Genomic DNA, 25,462 nt, shown 5'->3' on the forward strand with positions numbered 1-25,462 from the left:
ATCTTTATTGGTGAACTTTACAATGATCAATAACTAAATTTTGTCATTAGTTTTGGGTATAAAACTAATTAATGAGACTTCACTAATATCAGTAGTCACTTGTTGATAAAGTCTTGATTTTCTCGACGTCGATTTGTATACTAATCCCGATGAACTTGAACGTGTGTTTTCGAGTTCTTTTATGTCTCTTCGCCCTCTTTTCATACTCCCTTCAAGGTACGTACTAGCAACACGTTTGTAATAAAAGCGGGTTTTCTAGCACCATACACTATTATCATTGTTTATGGTACGTAGAAAACTAGTGTTTTGAAAACCGGACCGGATTTAGTGGTGCCACTTGTTCGGTTTTAAGTGAACAATGAAAATCTGGTCAAAATCAATGGTCACTTTACTGATCAGTTAAACATGTTAAACATGTGATATGTCATTGATCCGGTTTTCAAAACATTGTATAAAACTTATAATTATTATCTAAATTATGTAATTGTGTTTGGCAAAACTAGATGCGTGTAAAGACAAAGATTGTGGGCAAGGAAAGTGTGTACCTGATTTAGTACTTCCCGACATATTGTTCCATTGTGAGTGTTATACTGGTTGGAAGACGATCATGGTTGGACCCATGTCCTTCGGCAGCTGCATTATCCCCAATTGTTAGTTTCCTATTCCCACATTAACAATAAGATTACCTCATTAAATATAATCTATACTGGACCACTACAGGATATGTTCGGTCGGGTGGTGGTCCATGGTATGAAAAGATTTGGTTTAGTCATGTTTGGTTTCGGCCCAGTCCGTTTCAAGCCTAAAACTAGAGGTGTTAAATGGAGTATGTTCATGGGTTGACGTGTCGAACAAACACGCGTCATCTTAAATGTATGTAAAGTAATTTTGTATAATCTATGAAACTTGATTCTTATTATTATTATTATTATTATTATTATTATTATTATTATTATTATTATTATTATTATTATTATTATTATTATTATTGTTATTGTTATTATTATTATTATTATTATTATTATTATTATTATTATTATTACTATTACTATTATTATTACTATTATTATTACTATTAGTATTACTATTAGTATTATTGTTATTATTGTTATTATTATTATTTTATTATTATTATTATTATTATTATTATTATTATTATTATTAATTTAGATTTCGTTATAAAACCCTCGATTGGTTTAAGTCATGGCCTAATAGTATTTTTTACGGTCAACCATGGACTAAAACACAACCCGTTTAGCTAAAGGTGGTTGTGCGTTAAACCGAAACTAACCCGAACTGTTAGACTAAACCTAGACCTTTAAATTTATCGTTAGAGTCAAGTCGTTTGGGCGATTTATTCTAATTGGGTTTAGCTCAAAAGTTTGAGACCTATTCGTAACAAAACCTCACCTACAAATAACCCAAAAATTCGATCCAATGAACACCCTTACGAAATATGAATTGCAGGCACTGTGGATTTCTCATGCGGCGGAAAGTATCCGCCCACGCCTCCATTCCCACCGATTAATTTCACCAGCCGTAAGCATCCATCGATCCTTCATCTTCAAATTTTTAACTTAAGAATTACAATGTTAACTAACTTCTCGTCGGGTCTTGCAGCTTGTAACTTAGTTTGGTGTGGCGACGGCGACTGTGTGGTGAATGGAAACGACCACTATTGTCAATGCCACGACCGTGCTGCCAATTTGTTACATAATCCAAAGTTCATTTGCATGCAACAATGTAATGGAATGATTTAAAATCCTCACGTTACTACATTACTAGAAAACTGTCTATTATCCTAGGAAAAAAAATTGTCACGTTTTCCACCCAAAAGTTTATTTTTTAAAAAGAAATAAATGTTGGTAGGAAAACAGAAAACCGTGATCCGAAATTTTGGTTAGAAATATTTTCTCACTTAGTTTTTTCCTATAGAGATAATTTTGGTCAGAAATTTGCCAGAAATGATAAATTCGTCAGAAACAGTCATTTCTGACGAATTTCTGACCAACTTGCTGGTCAGAAACGTGACAGTATTCTAGTATTGTCATTTTCCCCCAACTTTTAATTTGCGGATTCAAACTCTTAACCGATATCCTCTTTTTCAGGTTATCTGGACGGAGATTGTAATCACCTAGGTCTCTTCCCACCACCGCCGCCGCCTAGCAGTGTGGCCTCGCCTGGACCTAGTGGCGGTAAGTGGTTTTACATGTTCTTGTTAATGGCGTTGATGCATTTTCATTATCTGAATTAAAATTTTTATTTTGTGTTAGGGAAAAATGGTGCATCATATTCCTTCACAAAGCTTCCTGCTGTTCTTGTTGCAATTTTCACTGGAGTTTTTCTAACAATGACTTGATTAGTGATAACTAATGTATGCATGCATGCATGAATGTATGTATATAATGTTTTACTTTAGATTATAATCAAAGTTAAAAGAGACTTCATAAGAATTATATTGCATGACATTGTTTCTTTTGAATACTTGTAATAACTTCATATTAATGAAACTTTAGATATATTTAAATTAGGTGAAATGATTTTTCACTAATTTGTACACAACTAGGTGTTGCCCCGCTCGCGTTCGGGGCGATAGCCGAATAATTCTCAATCAAACATGCCCTATGTTCTGCTAGAAAGAAAAAGTAAAAAGAGTGTTAGGCAGCTACTTGACACGTTTTTTAGCTGGGGGCAAAGTTATATTTTTATTTTTACTTGGGGGAAAATCAAATTTTTTTCCGAGGGTAAAATCCTAATTTTTAGCTAGGGGAAAACCATATTTTTATTTTGCACCGGGGGCAAAAAAACGTAAGTTTGAATTGAGGGTGATATCGTAATTTTGAACAGAGGGGAAAATCGTAAATTTTAGCTGGTGGCAAAAGCATAATTTTATTTTGAACTGGGGGCAAAGACGTAATTTTAAACTGTTGTAAAATCGTAATTTTGAGCCGGGGGAAAAACAACATTTTATTTTGACCTGGGGCGAAAACGTAATTTTAAAGTGGATATAAAATAATACACTGGTGTAAATCGTAATTTTGAGCCGGGGGAAAAACAAAATTTTATTTTGAACTGGGGCGAAAACGTAATTTTGGCTGAGAGTAAAAGCGTAATTTTTTTACCGAGGGTGAAATCGTATTTTCGGTTTGGCCAGGTGTAAAGTCATATTTTTATTTTACCGAGGACGAAATCGTATTTTTATCTCTAAAATATCCGGGTTTTTTTCTGTAAATCCTACGTAAGAAAACCATTTCTGACACCCATGTTTTGAAAATGGACAAATTGAGTGGCTTGATCAGTTAAATTGGGTATTGTTGGCAGACTCTCAGCAAATATTTTTAAGGGCGTGAACAAGAGGTTTAACTAAATTTTCAAGGAGTGTGATCGGGATTTTACCCTATGAAATAGTAAAATACACTAAATTTTTTTCATCCAACTCTACCTAAGTCCGCCCCTGATTGTCGGTGTCATTGATTCAGTTACAAGCTAATGTAATTTTCGTCCAAATTATGTTCACAAAACTCCAGAATTCATGTGTTTTCAAAGAAAGATAACAAACACATCATATGTTAATAATATTTAGAGTTAATTGCCCGAATGGTCCCTGTGGTTTCACGTTTTTTACGTTTAGTCCTCACCTTTTGAAAATAGAAGGTATGCTCCCTATGTAGTAACAAAATGACAAATCATAGGGAGCATACCTGCTATTTTCAAACTAACTGACATCTACTCAGAGAACTATCCGAGTAACAAAATAACAAACCATAGGGAGTATACCTGCTATTTTCAAAAGGTAAGGACTAAACGTGAAAGAAAGTGAAACCACAGGAACCACATGAGCAATTAACTCTAATATTTATTTATTGATATTACATAAACAAAGATGGGAGGAGGGACCCGACAAAAGAGACATAAACAAAGATACAATTCCGACCGACGCCCATTTATGGAAATTAAAGAAACAAAAATTGAAGGTGATCTCTATGATCTTCTTGGAACGACATGCATTAACATGTTCGAAAAATTAAGAAAATACCTAACTTTTGATTTGTACCTATCACTCCTAACTTTCAATTTATTGGCCAATAGTACTCCAAACTAACCCAACACTAACCTAGTTTGCTGACATCAACTGCCACGTCACCAAACCACTGCCACGTCATAAAAAAGCCAAGCCAGATGTCACGTTAGCTGTCACGTCATCAAAAAAGCCAAGTCAGATGTCACATCATCAAAAAAATTCCACGTAAACACACAAGTGGCACATCAGCAAAAACACTAACTGGGTTAGGGTTCAATTAGTTTGAGATTGCTATCGGCTAATAAGTTGAAAGTTAGGAGTGGTTTGGTACAAATCAAAAGTTGAGTGTGCTATCGGCCAATTGATGAAAGTTAAGATTATTTAAAAATTACATTCTAAAAGGAGCACTAGATTTGTCCTTATTTTCGTTTTGTAATTTGTATACCAGTGATTATGATTAGGATGTAAATCATTTGTTCCTGAGATCGGTTTTTTAATTAATCAAATCGAATCAAATCAAATTTAAGCAAAGATCAAGTTGAATTCGAACTTAAATTATAGCTTATTTATTAATAATGAGCCAGACAATAATATAATACACTGAGATTCACTGCCCCTCACGAGCCTAAGCACATATAACAAATGTATAATTAATATTACCTAATTATATACGATTATAATATTTACACAAACTAAAGCTCTCTAAATGAAATGTCCGATTTACACGAAACAAATCATAGATACGTAAAGCGTGACAAACAACATTTGAGCGTTAACGCATAAACATTAAGATTTGTCATTTGAGAGTGAATTTTGAATTACGATGAGAAAAAATAGTGTTCATCTTCCTCAACTAAGTCCTTTGGTCGTGCACGTAGAATTTTGATTAATTTCAATAACTCAACCTGAAAACATAAAATCTCTATATCTAATAATCAAGTATCTGGTTATATCAGGTATCACAATTCTATAAATTTAATATTGTTTTTTCTGGTTCTCTTGTTTCACCTCTTTTCTTCCCTAGTAAAATTTGCCAACGGCCTATGACATTATTGCCTAGTGGTATCTTGTGGGTGGAATAAGACTTAGGGACCATCAGGTTGTACGTTCGATTCTCACAAGGGGGTTTTTCCTTGATTTCTTAGGTTTCCTCCTGAATTGGTGTACAGACATTATAGCCGACTAAAGATGGATATGATCAAATGATTCCGCTGATAACACAATAATACGCCTAAGAACCGAACTCACTAGAAACAGGAAAATAACAAACCACAAACACATTTTGACAATCACTTCACACCAAATAAAGTTGACTTCAACTCAACTCAACTCAACTAAACCTTCACTCTCACCAATTCACAGATCTCACAAAAACACAACACAAACACAAAACACAAACTCAAAACCCAAAGATCCAACCAATCACTCACTCAATCCAATCTCCAAACAATCTGGTCAACTTCAAAAGTCAACGCATCAGCTCACTCCAAATTCACCATCTCACTCAACTCAAATCCACAATACAATCACACCCAGTTTACATCTCTTCAACAGGTATTCAACCCACTTCAATTCCCATTCCAATTTCTTCAATGAAGACTTTTCTAATATTAGGGTTAGGGTTTCTATCACTTTTCTTCATTAGATTATCAATCGCACAAACTTCACTTGATATTAACGGCAATCGATTTGGGGGTTTGAGATCCACAAACGAACCCAAATTCATCCCCAAATATGATCGAATTGATGAGGTTAAAAAGCAATGTTCTTCAATTTTACCTCGTGATTCTAACAAAAAACCCTACGGTAAACCCTTGTTTAGATTGAAAGATAGATTATCTTTTGTTAATGGTGATTGGTTTCAAGATTTGGGTCAATCCCCTTTGATGCCATTTGTTCATAACCCAAATGGGTCAAACTCAAATGGGTCAAATTCAAATGGGTCAAACTCAAATGGGTCAAATTCAAATGGGTCAAACTCAAATGGGTCAAATTCAAATGGGTCAAACTCAAATGGGTCAGATTCAGATCCAAGATCACCATTGAGTTTGATCTCATTTTGGGTCACGGATGTGGACCGGGCTCATCGGGTTCGAAACTCGGTTAATATTAACGGGATTATGCGGCTTGGTATAACGATGGCGGGTGAATTCGGGTTCAAACCGTATGAGAATGACCCGACTTTTCGGATATACCAAGATCATTCGGAACTAACGGTTTCGTTTCAAGGGGTTGTGGCGGATAATTCGGATGATAACGATGGGGAAGTGGTAATGTGTTTGCTTGGGAATACGATGTTACCGTATCGTTATAAGGATAAGAGTAACCCGTGGGATTGGGTTAAAGAACCGGGGTTTATGACCCAACCGCCGTTGATTCAAGACGATCAGGTTTTGTTAGTTGTTCGGTATCCAAAAACGTTTAGTTTAACGAAACGAGGGGTTTACGGTAGTTTGAGAAGTTTAAGCCCGAAAACGAGTGAGAAGTACTTTGATGAGGTGCATGTTTCGGCTTCGTTAAGTGGTTCTGCTAATTACGAGTTTAACGCGGATAAACTTGTGTCGAAAGCTTGCGATCCGTACCCGTATAAAGATAATGTTACGGATACTGGGCTTGGGGTGTATAAAGGGGATGACTTTTGCCTTATTCTTGAACGGTTTACGGGTCAAGATCCGTTGACCGTTGTCCCGAATTGGAAGTGTAACGGGAATGGTAGTTTGTGCAGCCGATTAGGCCCGTTTGAATCTGATGAGAGTATAAGATTGACTAACGGAAGCTTTAAAGATGTACGACTTAGTTTTCAAGATGTCCGATGTGAAGAATCGCCCGTAAAGGGTAAAACCGAAAAGTATACGAAAGTTGCGGGCCTTATTAGAGTCGTTCCACCATTTGAGGATCATTACCGAGTGTCGCAACGAACCGGGCTTAACAATATGACCCTTTCGGTTGAAGGGATGTGGAAATCATCCAGTGGGCAGCTGTGTATGATCGGTTGTCGTGGAATCGTTGATCAAGCATCCAACGGCTGTGATTCGCGGATCTGTTTATACATTCCGCTCTCGTTTTCGATTAAGCAAAGAAGCATAATTCTCGGGACAATTTCGAGTATCGAAGATGGTAGTTCGAGTAACTCGTCGTACTTTCCATTATCGTTTGAAAAACTGGTACGACCTTCTGAGCTATACGATCAGTACACCGAGTCAAAACCGTATTATACGTATTCGAAGATCGCGTTAGCCGGAACCGTGCTCGAAAAGAACGAGCCGTTCAGCTTCGGGACCGTGGTTAAAAAGTCGCTTTTGACGTTTCCGAAAGTCGAAGATGCAGACTCGTATTTAGTGGGCTTGTCTCTTTTATCCGAAGATCTCACACTTCACCACCCCGCGGTTCCCAATTCGGGCCCGAATCGGCTTCCGAGACCCGATTTACAAATCGAGATCTTATCGATTGGCCCGTTATTCGGTCACTACTGGTCTCTACAAAACGACACGATAACAGAAGAAGACACGCCGTACCAAAGCAAAAAAACATACACCGAGAAGCAGCTTTTGTTGAACGTATCGGCCCAAATTAGTCTAACGGGCCAGCAATATGCAAACTTTTCGAATCTGTTCGTAGAAGGGTTGTATCACCCGCTTGTCGGGAAACTGTATTTGGTGGGTTGTCGAGACGTACGGGCCTCTTGGAGTGTTTTATACGATAGTATGGATCTCGAAGACGGGCTGGATTGTTTGATTGAGATCGTGGTATCGTATCCACCCACCACGACCCGTTGGCTTGTTAATCCAACGGCTACGATTTCAATATCGAGTCAAAGGAACGAATATGACCCGTTGTTTTTCAAACCCGTTAAGCTGCAAACGGTTCCGATTATGTATCGGGCTCAACGCGAAGACATTCTTTCTCGACAAGGTGTTGAGGGGATGTTACGGGTTTTAACGCTTTCGGTTGCAGTCGGGTGTATTTTAAGTCAATTGTTTTATATTAAAGAGAACTCAGACTCGACCCCGTATATTTCGATAGTGATGTTAGCGGTCCAAGCGATCGGGTACGGGATCCCGCTCGTTACAGGAGCCGAAGCGATTTTCAAAAAGTCGAAATCGTACGACGATTCTTCGGTTCTCGAAAAAAGTCAGATGATTCAAGTTATCGATTACACGGTTAAGATCCTTTTATTGGTCTCATTCTCGTTAATCGTAAGGCTCTACCAGAAAGTTTGGCGGGCCCGGGTTCGGTTACTCACACGGGCCCCACTCGAACCGAACCGTGTACCTTCTGACCGAAGGGTGCTTTTCGTGACCGTGGTGGTTCACGTGCTCGGGTTCGTATGTGTTCTCGTGGTCCATAAGGTGCAACCGTGGCTAGTCGAGCTCGAGGAGTACGCGGGTCTAGTTCAAGATTTCTTTTTACTCCCGCAAGTTATCGGTAACTTAGTTTGGCAAATCGGTTGCATACCGTTAAGAAAATCGTATTTTATCGGGTTAACGGTAATCCAACTACTTCCTCACGTGTACGATTACATACGATCACCGATCCCGAACCCTTATTTTTCCGAAGAGTACGAGTTTGTGGACCCGCGTCTCGATTTCTACTCGAAAGTCGGGGACGTTTTGATACCCGTAATTGCGATTTTACTTGCGGTTTTTGTACATGTTCAACAGAAGTTCGGTTACGAGCGGCTTGCGCAGGCTCTTGATTTCGGGAAGTTTCGGGTTTTGCCACGACGGACGGTGGCGTATGAGCGGCTGCCGCCCGTGGTGGCGGAGGCTGAGATGACTTCTGGTGTCAATGGAGATGGTGGTGCAACAAGAAAGGAGGTTGATATAGAATGAATGTAATGAATTGTAGATGTTGTGACACTTTTTTAAATTTTGTATACTTTTGTTGCTACATGATGATTAAAGTTTGTTGCTTGATTTTGAAGTTATTAGATTGTTGAAATTAGATAGTGGAGATTGATATGATTGAGTGATTCCGCTGGTGGTCCGATGATACTTCAGTGGTCCGTCATCGATCTAAATTTGATGTTAAAAAAGATAAAGTGGGTCGATCAAAATAATTTGTCCGGTTTGCTAGTTGCCAGGTTTAGGGATGTAAAATCTAAGTGCGGGTTCAGTGTTCACACTTGTTTTAAGCTCGAATCAACTCGGGTCATTTATAAATGATTTTATTTATATATATATACTAGGTTAAAATCCCGTGTATTACACGGGTTGAATAAATATAATTTTATACATTAAGTAATAAAAAATATATCTTAAAAAAAACACATGTGTTGCATAGGTTGAATAAAATTGCGTATTAAAAAGGTTGAATAAAACTGCGTATTACAAAGGTTGAATAAAACTGTGTATTATATAAGTTGAATAAAATGTAATTTAATCGTTTGACACATACAGTCATCTAAACATGTCTTTAAAAATGAATTTCGAAGTACTATTTATTAATTATAAGGGAAAACAAAAAATAGATAGCCTCAATAAATGATACGTGTCACTCATAGGTTTGTTTATTATATAGTATAGATATAGATTCGTAGACTATACTCATATAAGTTATTTAGTTTAGAATTAATGGAGAGAAAAAAAAAAACTTAGCCGTTTAAAAAAAATTAAGTTATTTTATTTATAATTTTTGTTTTATACAAGGCATTCGTAGACTACAAAGAACCTAATTTAACAATCATTATTTTATATTTAAAATAGAAATTAGATTATTATTTTCTAACATACCCGTTTATTCACCCAACAACAAATTATAACCCGTAATATATTAAGCTATGAATTATAATATAATAATATGCCAGTAAATGGGTAAATTCATAATCCACTTTCGATAATACGTATTTTCAAATTTAATATAATCAATAATTTTAGTATTATATAATAATGATTAGATTTGATTTAATATTATCTTTTAATTGAGAATTGATGATCAACATTTATCCTTAAAATTGTAAATTATTTAATTTAATAAGAAAACAAAAAAAAATAGATAGTCTCAATGAATGACAAGTGTCCCATAAATGGTTTCTTTTATTATATAGTATAGATAGATACATATGGGTCTTAACATAAAAAGTGGAGGTATTTTTAAATTTTTTTTTTCCTATTTTATCAAGTACATATTTTAGTTTCAGGATAAAAAAAATCATGTAATTACACTAATAGAGTAATTATAATAAATACATAATTACTCAACTAGAGTAAATACACGTTTTTTTATATATTTTGCAACTAAACATTATGTTTAAATAGATGAGAAAAAATTCCAAAAAAAAAAAAAAAAATCTTCAGTTCTCATGATAAGAACTATTTATGTTAAGAGTCATTTGTATTTGATTTTTAGAGTATGTATATACCGATTATAATTTTATAATTATATAATTATATACAATATAACATTTTTATGTAATTTTATATTTAATATATTAAATAAAAATATTGTAACCATATATGCTATTGCTTGCTTAGGCTCACGGGCCTATTTAAACTCGTTATATGAATTGGCCCACAAGCCCATTTACTAAATGAACTTCAATATGGATTGCAATTTGTTTTAGCCTAACTCGATTAATTCTTTTTAGGGTAAATTACATGGATTGCAATTTGTTTTAGCCTAACTCGATTAATTCTTTTTAGGGTAAATTACAATTCTCGTCGTTTGTATTAGATTCTAATGGATAACCTTTAACTTTGATAATTACAGTCACTGTTGCAGAAATCGGCCTAGGCGGCCGATTAATCGGCGCCTAGGCGCTAGGCGGTCACTTACTGCCTAATTTTGAGCTAGGCGGTCAATTAATCGGTCATGGTCAAAATCGGTCCTAGGCGGTCAAAATCGGTCCTAGGCGGTCAAAATCGGTCCCAGGCGGTCAAAAATCGGATTAATCGGACAATATTAGTCGGTCAAAATCGGTCCTAGGCGGTCCTAGGCGGTCCTGGGCGGTCAAAATTGGTCAAAATTGGTCAAAATCGGTCAAAATCGAACCATACTATTTGAAACTTGAAGTATTTATGTGAATTTTGAAGTATTATTTTTATATTATTGGGTATATATATATAATTTTGAAAAAGTACATACAAAAATCCCATTCCGATTAATCCCGATTAATCCTGATTAATCCCGATTAATCCCTAGGCCGTACCTCACCGCCCGACTAGCGCCTAGCGCCTTCTACAACATTGATTACAGTCACAATCATTTATTTGGAAAACTCATTACACTATACATCCTTTGGCACTAACCAAGTTAGAAATTTCAGTTAAGTATGGTATGTGTCTTTCACATAAGGGTATGTTAGTAATTTTACTAGTATATTTACAATTTGTTAAATAAAAAAAACACTATTTGAGAAAAAAAAAATATATAAAAAGATAAAAACTCTCTTCCCTTTCTCTCTCTCTCAGCTTCCTCTCTCACTCTTACCTTTCTCTACCACAAGCCAACAACCACAACCATCAGACCACCACCACCGAACCTTGGCCAACCATGAGCACCACCGGTCCACCACCATCTTTTATCAATGATTCAACTCAGACCAACCCTAGAGTCGATGGCAGCAACACACCCTCCTCTCTCACTAGATTATCCCTCTCTCTACCCCCGAAAATCAGTATCACTCACACCCACACCCACACCATTAGATACACGATTTGTATATTCAGGTGTTCAATTAAACAATACCCATGGCTTCAATTGTTTAGTTTGTGATGTGATTGTTTCGACAGTGTTTATTTGATCAATTTCTAGGGTTTTTTTTGTTGTCAAATTCGTTGAATACGTTGTTTGCTCTATCTATTGGTTTGTGGGATTGGAATCGTTACTGGTGGATCAGTGTTGTTTGGGTTGGACAGAGATAGGTTTGCTATCTGATATCACTACCATCGACATCTAAGATGGAAAACAGGGAGAAGCTAAACAGACATGCTTGAGATTGCTTCTATTTTTTACCAGAATTTTTAGACTTGCGTGTTCTTTCGGTCGCTGGTGGGGAGTTGGATTTGTGGGATTTGGTGGTGGTGGTAGTCGATTTGTGGGATTTGGTGGTGGTGGATTGGTAGTTGTTTATTTGTTTAAGGGAAAATTACACTTTTGGTCCTTTGTACTAGTAAAATTACTAACCTACCCTCATGTTCAAGGCGCATGCTATACTTGACTGAAATTTTTAACTTGGTTAGTGCTAAAGGACGTATAGTGTAATGAGTTTTCCAAATAAAGAATTGTGACTGTAATTATTGAGTTTTCCAATCTCATACAAACATAAAGGACGAAAAATGTAATTTACCCTTCTTTTTACGAGCTAATTTCAAGTAACTCACGTGTGACTCGTTTACATCAGATGGATCGGTTTGAGCTTTTACATCTCAATACAGTCGATCGTAACGGTTTAGTCGCTCTAATGAGTCCACTGCCATGCAAGGGCGTACCCACTTATATGTTAAGGTGGGCGGGCGCACCCCTTGAAAAAATAAAATTTAGTGCTAAATTCCCGGTAAAATCCCGACCGCACCCCTTGAAAATTTCCGTCCGCACCCCTTGGAAATTTTTGACCGCTCCCCTTAGGAAAAAAATCTTATGAACTTATAAAAAAATTACGTAAACGCTGATTTTTTTTTAATACAATCTAATTAACTTTCCACTTAACTAATTAAGTTTCATTTAACCCAATTAACTTTCTCTTAACCTTTAACCCAAAACACACCATAACTGAAGCCCAACCCAATCTAATAATCTAATTTGAACTAAAATATAATAACCCAATCCATCGCAATTTCGGCCACCAAACTCACGAAAACAGCATCTCATCACTATTTTCGGGTATGGTTCGATTATTTTTTTGTTTTCTTGTTTTATTTGGATTTTTTGGAGAAATACAATTAGTAAAAAAGTTTGAAATTTTAATTGTTTTGTTGTTTTTTGAAACTTTATTTGGTTGATTTTGTTGTTTTAGTTAAAGTTTACTGTATTTAAATGGTTAGTTAGAAGGAATCAACAATTAAAACTAGGGCTTGATTTTAAAGTTGAAAATTATGAAGTTTGGTGATGATTGTTTAAGTGTTTAGTGTTGAAAATTAGTTGTATATGTTATATAGAGGAAGACTTGCTTAGAAAAGTAGCTCTAGATGTTTTGGATAGATTTCAAAAAATGAAAACCCGTAAAGCAACATTTTAAATAGGTTTGTAACGACGTTTGATATGTTTTTGATAATTATTTAAATTTTAGCTTGATATTCTTTTGTTTTACATGACCCGACCCGATATGAACCGAATTTTTTTATATACCTAGGGCCTAAAATCTTTAAAAATATTCCGCACCCCCATGAAAAAATTCCTGAGTCCGCCACTGCTACCACGGTGGGTTTGATATATAAAACTATTAAACGAAGGTTACTAGCTTGACCGACGTTTAACGTTTACTATAATATACTATCATAAAAAAAATATGTTAGGTATTTTATTTTAGAATGTTCTAACATACATATACATATTTTAAGAAGAATGGTTAGTTATTTGATTTTGTTAACCATGTTACGTGTTTGAAACTCATGTACAATTTGGAATTTCGGACAAAATAGTAAAAGTATAATAAACAGTCTTATTTAATTTATATTCTCTTTATAAAAATTATTTAATGATTTAAATGTTGGTTTTAAAACGACGTTTTAAAAATTATATATGGGTTATTTTTTCATTTACTAACAATTGGCTTGTATTTAATTCGTCTCGTCTGTGTATTGTAGGGGCCGGACACATAAAAAGAAGTTGTACTACATATAATTAAAAGCGGGGAACTCTTTTCTTTGTAATAAGAGTTAATTGCCCGGATGGTCCATGTGGTTTCACGTTTTTTCACGTTTAGTCCCCACCTTTTGAAAATAGCAGGTATGCTCCCTATGGTTTGTCATTTTGTTACTCGGATAGTCCCCCAACATTTACTCTGGGGACTATACGAGTAACAAAATGACAAACCATAGGGAGCATACATGCAATTTCCAAACTAACTGACATCTACTAAGGGACTATCCGAGTAACAAAATGACAAACCATAGGGAGCATACCTGCTATTTTCAAAAAGTGGGGACTAAACGTGAAAAAACGTGAAACCACAGGGACCATCCGGGCAATTAACTCTTGTAATAATAGTATGCATTGAAAGAAATATTTGACTTTGTATCTATTTCATTTTAGGGTTATGTCAAATACTAATACTAAATGTAAAATGAAGAGTTAAGTGCCATTTTAGTCTCCAGAGTTATTTTGAGAGTTTAGTCTAAAAGTTTTATTTTTTGTTTATGGGTCTAAAAATGTTTTATCGTTGTTATTTTAGTCCGCTAGGTTAACTTCATCCATTTTTTGTTTACGAGAAAGGCAATTCGGCCATTTTATATATAATTCTGTTAACTAGAAGGGCAATTTTGCCATATAAAATGACCGAATTGCCTTTCTTGTTAACAAAAAAACGGATAAAGGTAATCCAGTGGACTAAAATGGCAACAGTGAAACATTTTTTGACCTACAGACGAAAAATGAAACCTTTAGACTAAATTGGCAAAATGACCCAAATCACAAGGACTAAAATGACATTTAACTCTAATTTAACTCATAAATGAAACAGAGTGAGAAGGATTTTTAGTATATTGATCTTAAATTTGAAAGGTTAAGATTAGTTTTCGAGAAAAAATAGTTTTTTATTAAAAGGTAAGTGATATTCATAAAACGTAACCCCCATAAGTGATAAGACATGGGTGACCATAAACAACCAACCAAAAAACAGATTACATTACATCAAAATTGCACCATATTTCCCAGGCTGATATGAAGATCATACAACATTACGAACCTAAAGGATTGCACATTAAAGGATCAAGCAGATTACATTACATCAAAAGCTTTAAGCAACTTTTAAGGAAGTTGGACACGCGTCATAAAGGAGACATATTAAAATGAGGGGGAAGATTTATTCAAGTTGCATTTTTCTCCTTACTAAGTTTTCCCCCATTTTGGTTTTTTTTAGTCTAGTTTGAAGGAGCCAACATACCTGATCCAGAAGTATTAGAAGAACAAAATATGCGTTGCACTCTTTTTCCCTTAGTTTAGATTTTGCCCTACTAGTTTTTCCTGGCAAGGTTTTTAATGAAACAACATCTCAAAACGTATTAAGTTGATAACAAAAAGCGAATGTTATAAATATGTTCTTATGATTATGGTTGTTAACTCTTAAAATAACCTAGCTTGTTTTCCAATACTTGTTCTCCTGTATATAGTCATTGTATTCTGTTGTAAAATACTACATACACATTAATCAATGGAATATTAGTTCTTTTTCTTTATTTATTTAATTGGACAGAGATGGATATCAATGGAATATTAGTTCTTTTTCTTTATTTATTTAACTAGGTTATAACCCCGTGTATTACAACGGGTTGAATAAATAAATTTTATATACTAATAATAAAACAATATATCTTTAAAAACCTTATTTCTTTAAAACCACGTGTATTACACGGGTTGAATAAATGTAATACTGTCTACCAAATAATAAAATAATACATCTTTAAAAAACCTCATTTATTACAATGGTTGAATAAATGTAATTTTATATACCAAATAATAAAAAAATTACAGTTTTAAAAATATGCGCATTACACGGTTTGAATAAATGTAATTTTCTGTACTAAATAATAAAATATATATATATATATATATATATATATATATATATATATATATCCTTAAAAAACCCCATGTATTGTACGAATTGAATAAATCTAATGTTATATATCAAATAATAAAAAGTTATATATTAAAAAACCTCATGTATTACATGGGTCGAGTAAATGTAATTTTGTATAGTGAAAATAAAAATAGTTAATATATTAATACAAAATTTGGTTTTCGTGATAAAAATAGATTATTCTGTTGCAAAATTTGTTGACGAAGTCTCAATAAATTTGACTCTTTCTTTAAAACTACGTAAATGTATAAATGATAAATAATATTAGTTAATTTTATTTTAAGTTTCGTAAAATCTATTTGATACCAAACTAAACAAAACGATCAAATATAATTAATTCAAATACTATAAAGAGTAAATTACGATTTTGGCCCCTGTGGTTATATCACTTTTACCCTTTTGGCTCAAAAAAGAATATTTTAACATCTGAGCCCTCAACGTTTTTTTTCTAACCCTTTTGGCCCCTAAAAGTAAATGGATGAGGTTAGTGTTAGGGGCCAAAATGGTTAGAAAAAAAGACGTTGGGTGCTCAGATATTAAAAAATTTCTTTTTGGGCTAAAAGGGTAAAAGTGATATAACTATAGGGGTCAAAATCGTAATTTATTCTATTATAAATGAGAAGGAGATTAAACTAAATAATAATTATCCATAAGATATTAAACTAATAATATTTAGTAGAAGGGTTATATATAATATAAGATATTAAATTAAATAATATTTAGTAGGAGGGTTATCTATAATTAATTAGAAGAAATTAAATTAAAATAATAATTATCTATAAGAGATGGTCTAATATGATGACAAGTGTCCCGAAAGTAGTTTCTTTTATTATATAGTATAGATTGGACAGAGATGGATGAGTTTTATATTTATTATATTTCTTTTTGAAAATAGTTATATTAAAACTATTAAGAAAAACTAAACATTTTCCCTACTCATGTGGTTTTTCTATAATAGATGTTTGGTAATTGTATGCATATTCATTTTAGAAATATAATTATTAAATATTTTTATGTAGTATATTTTATAATATTATTTATTTACAAATATAATTAGTTTTTATATTTTTTAGAGTTAATTACATAGATAGTCCTTATGGTTTATTGAATGTAACATCTTTAAATACTAACAAAACATTATATACGAGTATTTTAGTCATTTTACACTGATTTAACAGAAAAATTAACAGCAATTAGCTTTAATACTCACAGGTATTACAAGATCGAAACCATAAAACATAAACCTGTTAAAAAATAAGTTAGTGCGTATTATTAATAAATCAATGGACGAGTGTAATTAACTCTTGTTTTTTTTTTTCAATAAAAATGGCCCACCTCTTCCTAAATATGGCGCACGTAGCCTTCACTCAAATATGCATTAGATTTGGTGTGAGAGGATATTTTTTTAACGGTAACAGAATCAATCCCGAGCATTTTTTGGGACATCTACTAGATCAAACGGAGTATTCCGAGAGTAACCCGAGTCCACCACCAATTCCGCAGAAAACTCGGTAACCCACCCGCCTGTAGGCACGACGGTGAAATTACCGGTAAAACCCGTTTGGCTCAAGGATCGAACCCAAGGTTTCCCTGGGTCTCCTATCATTGTTTACCAATGCCTCACTCTGCACCAAGTGAGAGTTAAACTTGCATCTTTCAAGAGAAATGTAAGCCTTAGATGACTTGATCTAGAGATCGTTGGCTTTAACAGGATATTAATCTATCTACTATACTAAAGCAAAATAAAGGTTGACTATTTGACCATGATGTGGCATCTCTCTTTGGCCAGATAATTGTGAAAATGGGCGCCATATCTTAATTCTCTCAAATCTCAATCAATTCTCATACCGCCTCACAATTCCATCATTCTTCTTTCACAAGCTCCTTTGATTTTGGTCAATCCAAACCATAATTGTTCATCTCTCTCCAATCAATCCAAACCCTAATTGTTCGCCTGTATGTTTTAAAACGCTTATAAATCCTCCTCCTCATCATAGGTGACTACGAAGGGTTTCTTTCACTTTTGAGTTGGTTGTGAAGAAGAAATAAATTCAGTCATTCTGTTGGATCCACTTGATGAATCAATCGCACCAATCATCAACTTCAAACGCTTTCATCTCATCAATCTCACACAATTGATCCAACAATAGGGCTCCAATTTCACGAGATCAGGTTTCTGGATCGATCTCGTCACAATTATGCTCTCGAATCAACTTCAGAACGGCGTCGAGACCGCCAAACTGATCTGGTCTCGGCTGGCCAACGCCGAAGATGGCAGTGACGCTGAGGGTGATGAGGATGGGGTTTTGAGAAGCGAGGGTTTTGATGCTGTTGAGAGTCTTGATTATGAAGTTATCGAGAATTACGCCTATCGCCAAGAACAGGTCTCATCGTCTTAAATTCATTCTTATTCAGTTTAAATAGTTATAATTATCGTAATTCTTACTGAGTTAGATTTATTTTTATTGTGTTAAATTTGTGACTTATAAACATCTAACTGTTTGTAAGTGCAGGCGCGAAGAGGAAAGCTATATGTTTGGTACAACGTGGGGGTGAAGTGGTTCTTTGCTTTGCTAATTGGCATAGGTGTTGTCATCAAGAAGCCGACCACCACGGTGCGTGTCAAACAATGATTCGTCATGTTTTTCTATACGTGTTTACTAATTATACCTGTGAAACGTTAATTGTAGGTACAGGAGGGATTATGATTCTGTTATTTCAAAAGTCTCTGAAATCTTTCAATTGGGTCTTGATCACAGGAATTGAATTAGTTGTATCACAATGTGTATTTTGAGTGCACAACTGATTCTAAAGGGGTTTAAGAAATGGAACCATACAGGTTAGAACTTTGATTTTTTTTTCTTGGTTTATATAAACATTTATTCGTCTAAATTGTGCGTATTATGTTCTTACATACACTTGGTTGAGTTCGGCATAAAAACCCCTATTTAAACAAAATTTTCTTTTTCGGGACTTTTAGATTTTAAGAACACCAGGGGTTTTGTATTTTGTATTCCCACTCTTATTTTTTCAATTCAAAGTTGAAAAGATTGTCTCATATATGATGTTTATATGAGTAGGATTGTGTGTCAAGTTGAAACCGGACCGAACATGGAACTTCTAGACAATAAAACCGAATCAGATGGGAAGTGCACGGTTGCCATTGTTGTAGCATGGGCATTTTTGCTTCTTTTTTTGTATGAAATTGTGATTTTCTTTTATTGTGTATGCAGAATGGAGTGACAACCAGGTTACCGAATACCTGGTGGCAACATTTGGTATTCTATTGTGTATGCAGAATGTAAGTTTTCAAGTTTTAGCATTCATAAAAGCTATATAATTATGTCATTTTATTGGTCATGTGCTCTTAATTTGGGACTAAAGTTGTCTTTCTTTGACCCCCACCCAATATGGTTCGTTGTGCTATCTTTGTCATGTATTCATATCGTATTTGGGACGTTAAAATGATTCATCAATTTTGTGGTTTCGTTGAGTTTAGTAATGGATTCCTATCACTATTTTTTTTTATTGTGTTAGTCGATAGTATGTGTTTGAAAATTTCATGATGATTTAATGTTTGGATCTAAGCATTAGGGTTTGGACGAAGAGCTGAAAGTAGTCTTAAAGTTGTGCAAACGGGAACGTAATGAGTGATATATATGATGATGGAGACTTCAAAAAGGACCCGTGGGACGTTTCAAAAGCTGATTCAGTGGTATATTCATTTTGACCCATTTCACATTTTTATCCTTAATTCTCTTTAGGACCTTAAATGTACCTGTTATATTGTTGTTGTATAATAAAAGTAGTCATTTACCTATGTTTCTTTAAAAGTGCATCATTCAAATGTTTTTATTCTTTTGCTTATTAGAAGTCTAACCCATATAATACACAAGATATTATTTGTTTTTTGATGCAGCTTATTCCTATTCAGTTTCAACATGAATACACCTTTCTACAGAGTTCTTAAGCTTTGTTCGACCAGATCCTTTCTACACATCTTTCCAGGTGGATCTCTTTTTCTTTATAAGTTGGTTCATGTTAATTGGGTTAGATTATAAATCGGATCATCTTAACTTCAAAACGTTTATGAAACATTATCTTTTACATGAAGGTTTGCATGAGAGAGGATGGAAAACAACAGGTTAGCATAGATATGACATTTTCCCCTATTATGCTATGGTAGTGATGACGTGTCTCTTTTTATTTACACATTAGCATCAGATTTCCTTTTTTGCATGTCTTTTGATCTCATTTCATCGAAATTGTTCATGTGCTTTGCTTCTGCAGTTCCATGAGCTACACTTTCGCCGAATTACGGTAGGTTTCTCATTTTATGTCTTTGATTATTCATGCCTTTGTATATTTTATGGAGCCTCAACAGTCAACCCAGATTGGTGTGTTGTATTGGTTGAGGGTTTAGTGTCCTGCAATTTCCTTTACATGTTAGTTTATTGGTTAAAAAACCATGATAATTTTGATTGTGTTCTATATATTTTTTGTTGCAAGTAAACTGATGAATATTCTTATTTTAATCCGTTATTGGTTAAAAAACCATGAACCCGTTAGTTTATTTAAGTACCATGAACCATGAACCCTTATATGAAAATTGGGTCGGGAAATTCTGACCTAGGCTACGATAGTGTATCGTTGTTGGTTGGATGGTCATGTGGTTTATTTTCCTACCAAAAGCCAACCAGCAACAACAAGCATTTGTTCCGTTCTTACATGAGTAATTTACTATTTATATACATTTTTTTGATATTTTATTTTACTTTAAAACACTTTACACAAACATAAATGACTGCCGCAAAAAAAGATCAAATACGACCCAAGTCATTGGCCTTCAAACCGATCTCTGTTATCAACGAGTATGATGAAGCGGAACCCATACAGATAAAGAGTGGTTAAAAGGTGGATTCCAAACTTCTAGAATGTAGATCTCTTTCATATGTTCCTGGACATGCATGTAAGCATCAATTATCTTACAAGCCATTTTACATATTTACTTAAACAAAGACACTTATACATTTTTGTTATCTTGCAGGTTGATATACAACTTGATCTTGCATCACTTTTTAATTTGTTGCCACGTTTTGTTTAGTTTCACAGGTCATGCCACAACCGATAATATGTGCTATCAGCATAGAGGACAGAAAAAACCCAACTGAGAGGCAGAAAGATATGGAGATGCCAGAGGTGTGTGTATGCAAGAGAGAGCTTGGTATCAATTACGGCAAACCTACTTCAATTTTGAACGATGAGGATGCATATCGAAGGGCGATTAAAAAAGCGTTTCCTGTTTACAACGAATCGAATATGATTTATCACCAGCTTCCTAATCGAAGTGACGAGGTATGATTTTTGTTTTTTTATTTACAGTTGATTGATGATGTTCTTTGTCTTGACCTAGAATTTAAATTTTCAGATATGAGTTCTCTCAGTGAGTCAAACAGTGAAACTATTGGAGTGAATTTTCTCATTAATGCTTGTGATAAACAATGCTTACCTTGCAAGGATAGGTCAGTTATGACTTAGTTGACTCAGTGAGTCAAACGGTGAAACTGTAGGAGTGTGTCGTTGCTCCTACATTTTCTTAAATTTTTAAATTGTGTTTCGTGATCTCTGATCTGCAAGTAGACAATCTTAGATATTTGGATACTGGATTTTTTAATTTAATTTTCTTCTTGAAAATATGTATTTTAGATTAAGTTTTTTGGAAACCCTAGGTTTATTGATTGATTGAATTTTTCAGATTTGAAATTAGCCGACAGTGAAAAATTGGTGATTTGAAGACCTAATTGTAAAGTTATGGACAAGAAGGGAGGAAATGCGATACCGAGTTCACCATCTCAGACTAGGGATGAGCAAAATGGACCCGGTACCGGTACCGAACCGGTACCGGTACCGAATTTACCGAACCGGGTACCTTTTCGGTACCGATTCGGTACCGACTTTTGATAGTTTCGGTACCGGTTCGGTACCGGTCCGGTACGGTACCGGTTCGGTACCGGTATTTACCGGTTTTTACCCTTAAATACCGGTACCGTACCGGTACCGAACCGGGTATATTCGGTACCGGTACCGGTACCCACTTTTGAGGATTTTTGTACCGGTACTTTCGGTTCCGGTACCGAGCTCATCCCTATCTCAGACTCCGAGATCTGTTGAGAAGTCAGCAAGAGATATTCGACTTGTAGAAGGAAATATTAGTGGTAAATATGATAAAGAAAAAGGGGTAAATGTTCAGGTTGTTGTGAGATGCAGGTGTGACTACACACACCAGTGGTGGTTACATGTGCAGAAAACAAGAGGGAAGTATGTGCAGTTCAAAACATAGCTAACAAGCAGATTGATAGATCATTTGTGTTTGATAAGGTGTGTTTTTTACTAATGCATTTATGTTTATCATCTTTATATACAAATGTAGTATGTCTCCGAAGAGAAATGAAACCAAAGGGTAAAGCTTCTCTTAAAGCAATCATAATCTTTATTTTTTGAAGAAACCAAAATTGAATTTGTGTTGTTTCATGTGCTAATCTGGTACAATATCCGTAGGTATTCAGTCCAAAATCCCAACAAAGAGACTTGTATCATTCAGCAGTGTCTCCCATGGTTTTTGAAGTTCTCGAGGGCTACAACTGCACTATATTTGCATACACCCAAACGGGAACCGGAAAAACATACACAATGGAAGGAGGGAGGAAAGAGGTATACTTTCACCCCAAATGAAATGAACCCGTTTGTTTTTCGGCTTTTATTTTGGGCTATACCGTTAATATCGGTGGTATATCACCGATATATCGGTCCTCCTGTAAGATATCGGTGTTAAATATCAGTCAGAATATTGGTACCAACATTATCAGCGATATTGACCAATATTTGACCGATATATCACCGACTTTCCCGATACCAGTACCTTTCTTCTTAAATCTACCATTCATCTTTCTTCTTATTGCTATTATTAGTGTTTTAAGTCTTAATTGTTAATTGTTAGTGTAAAATGTTAGTGTTTTAAGCCTTCATCACTTGCTACAATTTAACTTTTGCAAGTTGGAAAGGTTAATTTCTTAATGATAGGAGAGTATACTGAATTGTTAGTGTTAAACTGCTATATATATAAATTCTGCATGATATTAAAATTACCGATATCCCACCGCGATAACCCAATCTTAAATATCTGTCTTGATCGATATCTGATTTTTTACCGCGTTAACTGCATAGATTTTGGGTAATAACCAACTTTTTTTTGTTTTAGAACGGGAATTCCCAAGTGATGCAGGTGTGATTCCGAGGGCTGTTAGGCAAATATTTGACATATTAGAAGCTCAAAATGCAGAATACAATATGAAAGTTACGTTTCTAGAGCTGTACAATGAGGAAATAACCGATCTTTTAGCTCCCGAAGAAGCTTCAAAGTTTCCAGAAGATAAGTCTAAGTAACCGATAGCGTTAATGGAAGATGGAAAGGGTGGTGTACTTGTTAGAGGCTTAGAAGAGGAGATAGTTTCTACTGTCACACCCTGGCTTTGCGGAAGCGTGGTTAATTTGGTGTGACTTCTTAATACCATAGCTTAACCATAACAAGCTATATGAATTTAAAATCATGCAAAGTCATCCATTGAAAATAAAATGGTCAAACATTGTCTAAATGGGTAAACACCCGACAACCATTACTTGTCTTAACAGTACAACCACTACCAATATGCAACATAAATAAACATGGTTCAGGGGCCATGGCTTGTCCAGGAAAGAGCCATGAGCCTTGAACCCGGATGACTCTGAATCTAAATGCAGCGGGAAATCCTGCTAAACCGTGCCAGATCCTTAATTCCCTGAAATACATGTAAGTTGAAAAATCAACAATAATGTTGAGCGAGTTCATGCGAAAATGAGTAAATAAACCTTTATCTTTATCAAAAACCCTGGTATGTAGCAAATAAGGAAATAAAAGAGATCACCAATGGGTTGCAAGTCCACTGATATGTGTGAAGTGCAAGTAGGGATGACTCAAACCTAGCGGATTTATGCGTCGGGCACTAAGTCACCCCGAGGTCCGTTATGCTGGACCTGGGGCTGGGCTCGCTACACCCAGATAGATCTACCGCTCCTGTCCCTCGGTCCTCAACGAGGATTAATGGCCTCAAGTTTCTGCCTACCCACTCACATGATCTAAGTAATAACCCTCCTTATGCTAATCATACCATGTATAACATATCCATAATCATTGTAACATGTATTTCACCCCCGCAGTTTATAAAACTGAAAACAGTTAAGAGAAAAGGGGGACATGAACTCACAGTGAAGGCGTCACTAAAACAGTAATCCGAATATCCGTGTGCTGCGCAACGACCTACATGTGCTAATTCTATTAGACGGATGGCCGTGCTTTAGCTTCATAGATTATATTTTTGGGAAACAGTTAGTCAACCGTTTCGTATATATATTTGATACTTTACTTTCCTTCCCAAGGATGGGGGATTTAAATACATGTGTATTCATATTATCTCATTAAGTCCCACTTAATATATTTTATTTCTTATTCCAAAATATAATTATTTTTCTCAAAAATAATATATTTTCTTTACTTAATTCTTTTCCAAAATAATACGTTGACAACATACGTGTCGATGAATATTTCTGCGTAAAGCGTAAGTTACGTTTTAATGATTAGGTGGTAATAGAAATTACCGTTGTAACTTTTATGCTTGTCGTATAAGCGTTTGTATTATTTTGAGTTCGACAAAGTTTGTAAATATTATTTTTACTCTAAAAATAATATTTACACATTTTCACAAAATAATCATAAACAGTGTTGTGAAAAATATATTTATTGAATAAATATTTATCACGTTTATTTTTGTGAAAATCCCACCTCCGAATATTTAATAAAGTCATGGCGAAATATATTTTGTAAATACTTCAAAAATAATTCCAACACTTGTAAATATTCTAAGTGTTAGATTTTTAGAAAATTTCGCCAGAGTTTCCCCTGTAACTGGAGGTGGCCACGCTTTCAAGCGTATCATTTTCTTTTACAAAAACATCTCAACAATTTATCAAATCAACCGAAACAATTTTCCAACATGCTAAACAAGTTTTAACACTTCAAATTGTAGATTATTTTGCGAGGTCGTATTACCACATGAACTTGTAATTTTTCCAAGAGTCGTTTTGTAGATCACTTTATATTAGTGGATCTATTCATATAATAACTTAGTCTTGTAAAAACCCCGTTTTTAGAAACAATCACTCTTCACAACTTCCCGACAACTTTTGTAAAAACTCAATATTTTGTCGGATCTTTTATGTACAAGTGTTTCTACACTTGTAGTTTATAGAAAATCATACTTATTCATATCTTACCCATTTTTATAAAAACGTGATTTTCTCGACACCCGGTCCTACGAATATACCACTTGTACATCCGTAGATCGGCTTGTTTTAGATACTATTTTTCATGTCAAAACATTTTTACACAAGTTCATGTTTCCCGTGTGGTGGAGTTTCACCTTTTAACCCTTGTACACAAGAAACAAGTGTATGTCAAGATACGCGATCCGGACAAAGTCGGGTTAAACGATGATGAGAGCCACCACATCGTAGATCGGGCCATATTAATCAACATATTCAAGTACTACGACTTTTACACGCGTTATGTGCTTTTATCCAACGAAATACACGTTTTTGAAGACTTTAAAGTT

At 34.7% G+C, this 25,462-nt stretch overlaps 3 protein-coding genes across 3 annotated transcripts; all 3 read left to right on the top strand.

Moving 5' to 3' along the window:
- Nucleotides 1-21: 21 nt before the first annotated feature.
- LOC110932798 lies at nt 22-2,482 on the top strand. Its single transcript, XM_035989691.1, has 6 exons — nt 22-216; nt 504-650; nt 1,468-1,539; nt 1,621-1,743; nt 2,109-2,195; nt 2,274-2,482. The coding sequence occupies exons 1-6, from the start codon at nt 150-152 to the stop codon at nt 2,357-2,359; spliced, it is 582 nt and encodes a 193-aa protein (XP_035845584.1). The 5' UTR covers nt 22-149; the 3' UTR covers nt 2,360-2,482.
- A 2,839-nt stretch (nt 2,483-5,321) lies between these two features.
- LOC110935605 lies at nt 5,322-8,969 on the top strand. Its single transcript, XM_022177981.2, has one exon. The coding sequence runs from the start codon at nt 5,614-5,616 to the stop codon at nt 8,851-8,853; it is 3,240 nt and encodes a 1,079-aa protein (XP_022033673.1). The 5' UTR covers nt 5,322-5,613; the 3' UTR covers nt 8,854-8,969.
- An 8,722-nt stretch (nt 8,970-17,691) lies between these two features.
- On the top strand, nt 17,692-18,466 carry LOC110932797 (chloride channel protein CLC-d-like). The gene is made up of 3 exons (XM_022176053.2): nt 17,692-18,142; nt 18,272-18,373; nt 18,449-18,466. Exons 1-3 carry the CDS (start codon nt 17,957-17,959, stop codon nt 18,464-18,466), a joined length of 306 nt encoding a protein of 101 aa, XP_022031745.1. The 5' UTR covers nt 17,692-17,956.
- The last annotated feature ends 6,996 nt before the right edge of the window (nt 18,467-25,462 follow it).

This window comes from Helianthus annuus, chromosome 4, assembly GCF_002127325.2.
Source record: "Helianthus annuus cultivar XRQ/B chromosome 4, HanXRQr2.0-SUNRISE, whole genome shotgun sequence".
NCBI lineage: Eukaryota > Viridiplantae > Streptophyta > Magnoliopsida > Asterales > Asteraceae > Helianthus > Helianthus annuus.

What these genes read in the sequence shown, in the direction of transcription:
- LOC110935605 (XM_022177981.2), top strand. Translation starts at nt 5,614, where the DNA reads ATGAAGACTTTTCTAATATTAGGGTTAGGGTTTCTATCACTTTTCTTC.
- LOC110932797 (XM_022176053.2), top strand. Translation starts at nt 17,957, where the DNA reads ATGCTCTCGAATCAACTTCAGAACGGCGTCGAGACCGCCAAACTGATC. An exon ending in ACGCCTATCGCCAAGAACAG is followed by an intron (nt 18,143 to 18,271) that starts GTCTCATCGTCT and finishes TTGTAAGTGCAG; the next exon opens with GCGCGAAGAGGAAAGCTATA.
- LOC110932798 (XM_035989691.1), top strand. Translation starts at nt 150, where the DNA reads ATGAACTTGAACGTGTGTTTTCGAGTTCTTTTATGTCTCTTCGCCCTC. An exon ending in GTTCATTTGCATGCAACAAT is followed by an intron (nt 1,744 to 2,108) that starts GTAATGGAATGA and finishes CCTCTTTTTCAG; the next exon opens with GTTATCTGGACGGAGATTGT. An exon ending in CTCGCCTGGACCTAGTGGCG is followed by an intron (nt 2,196 to 2,273) that starts GTAAGTGGTTTT and finishes ATTTTGTGTTAG; the next exon opens with GGAAAAATGGTGCATCATAT.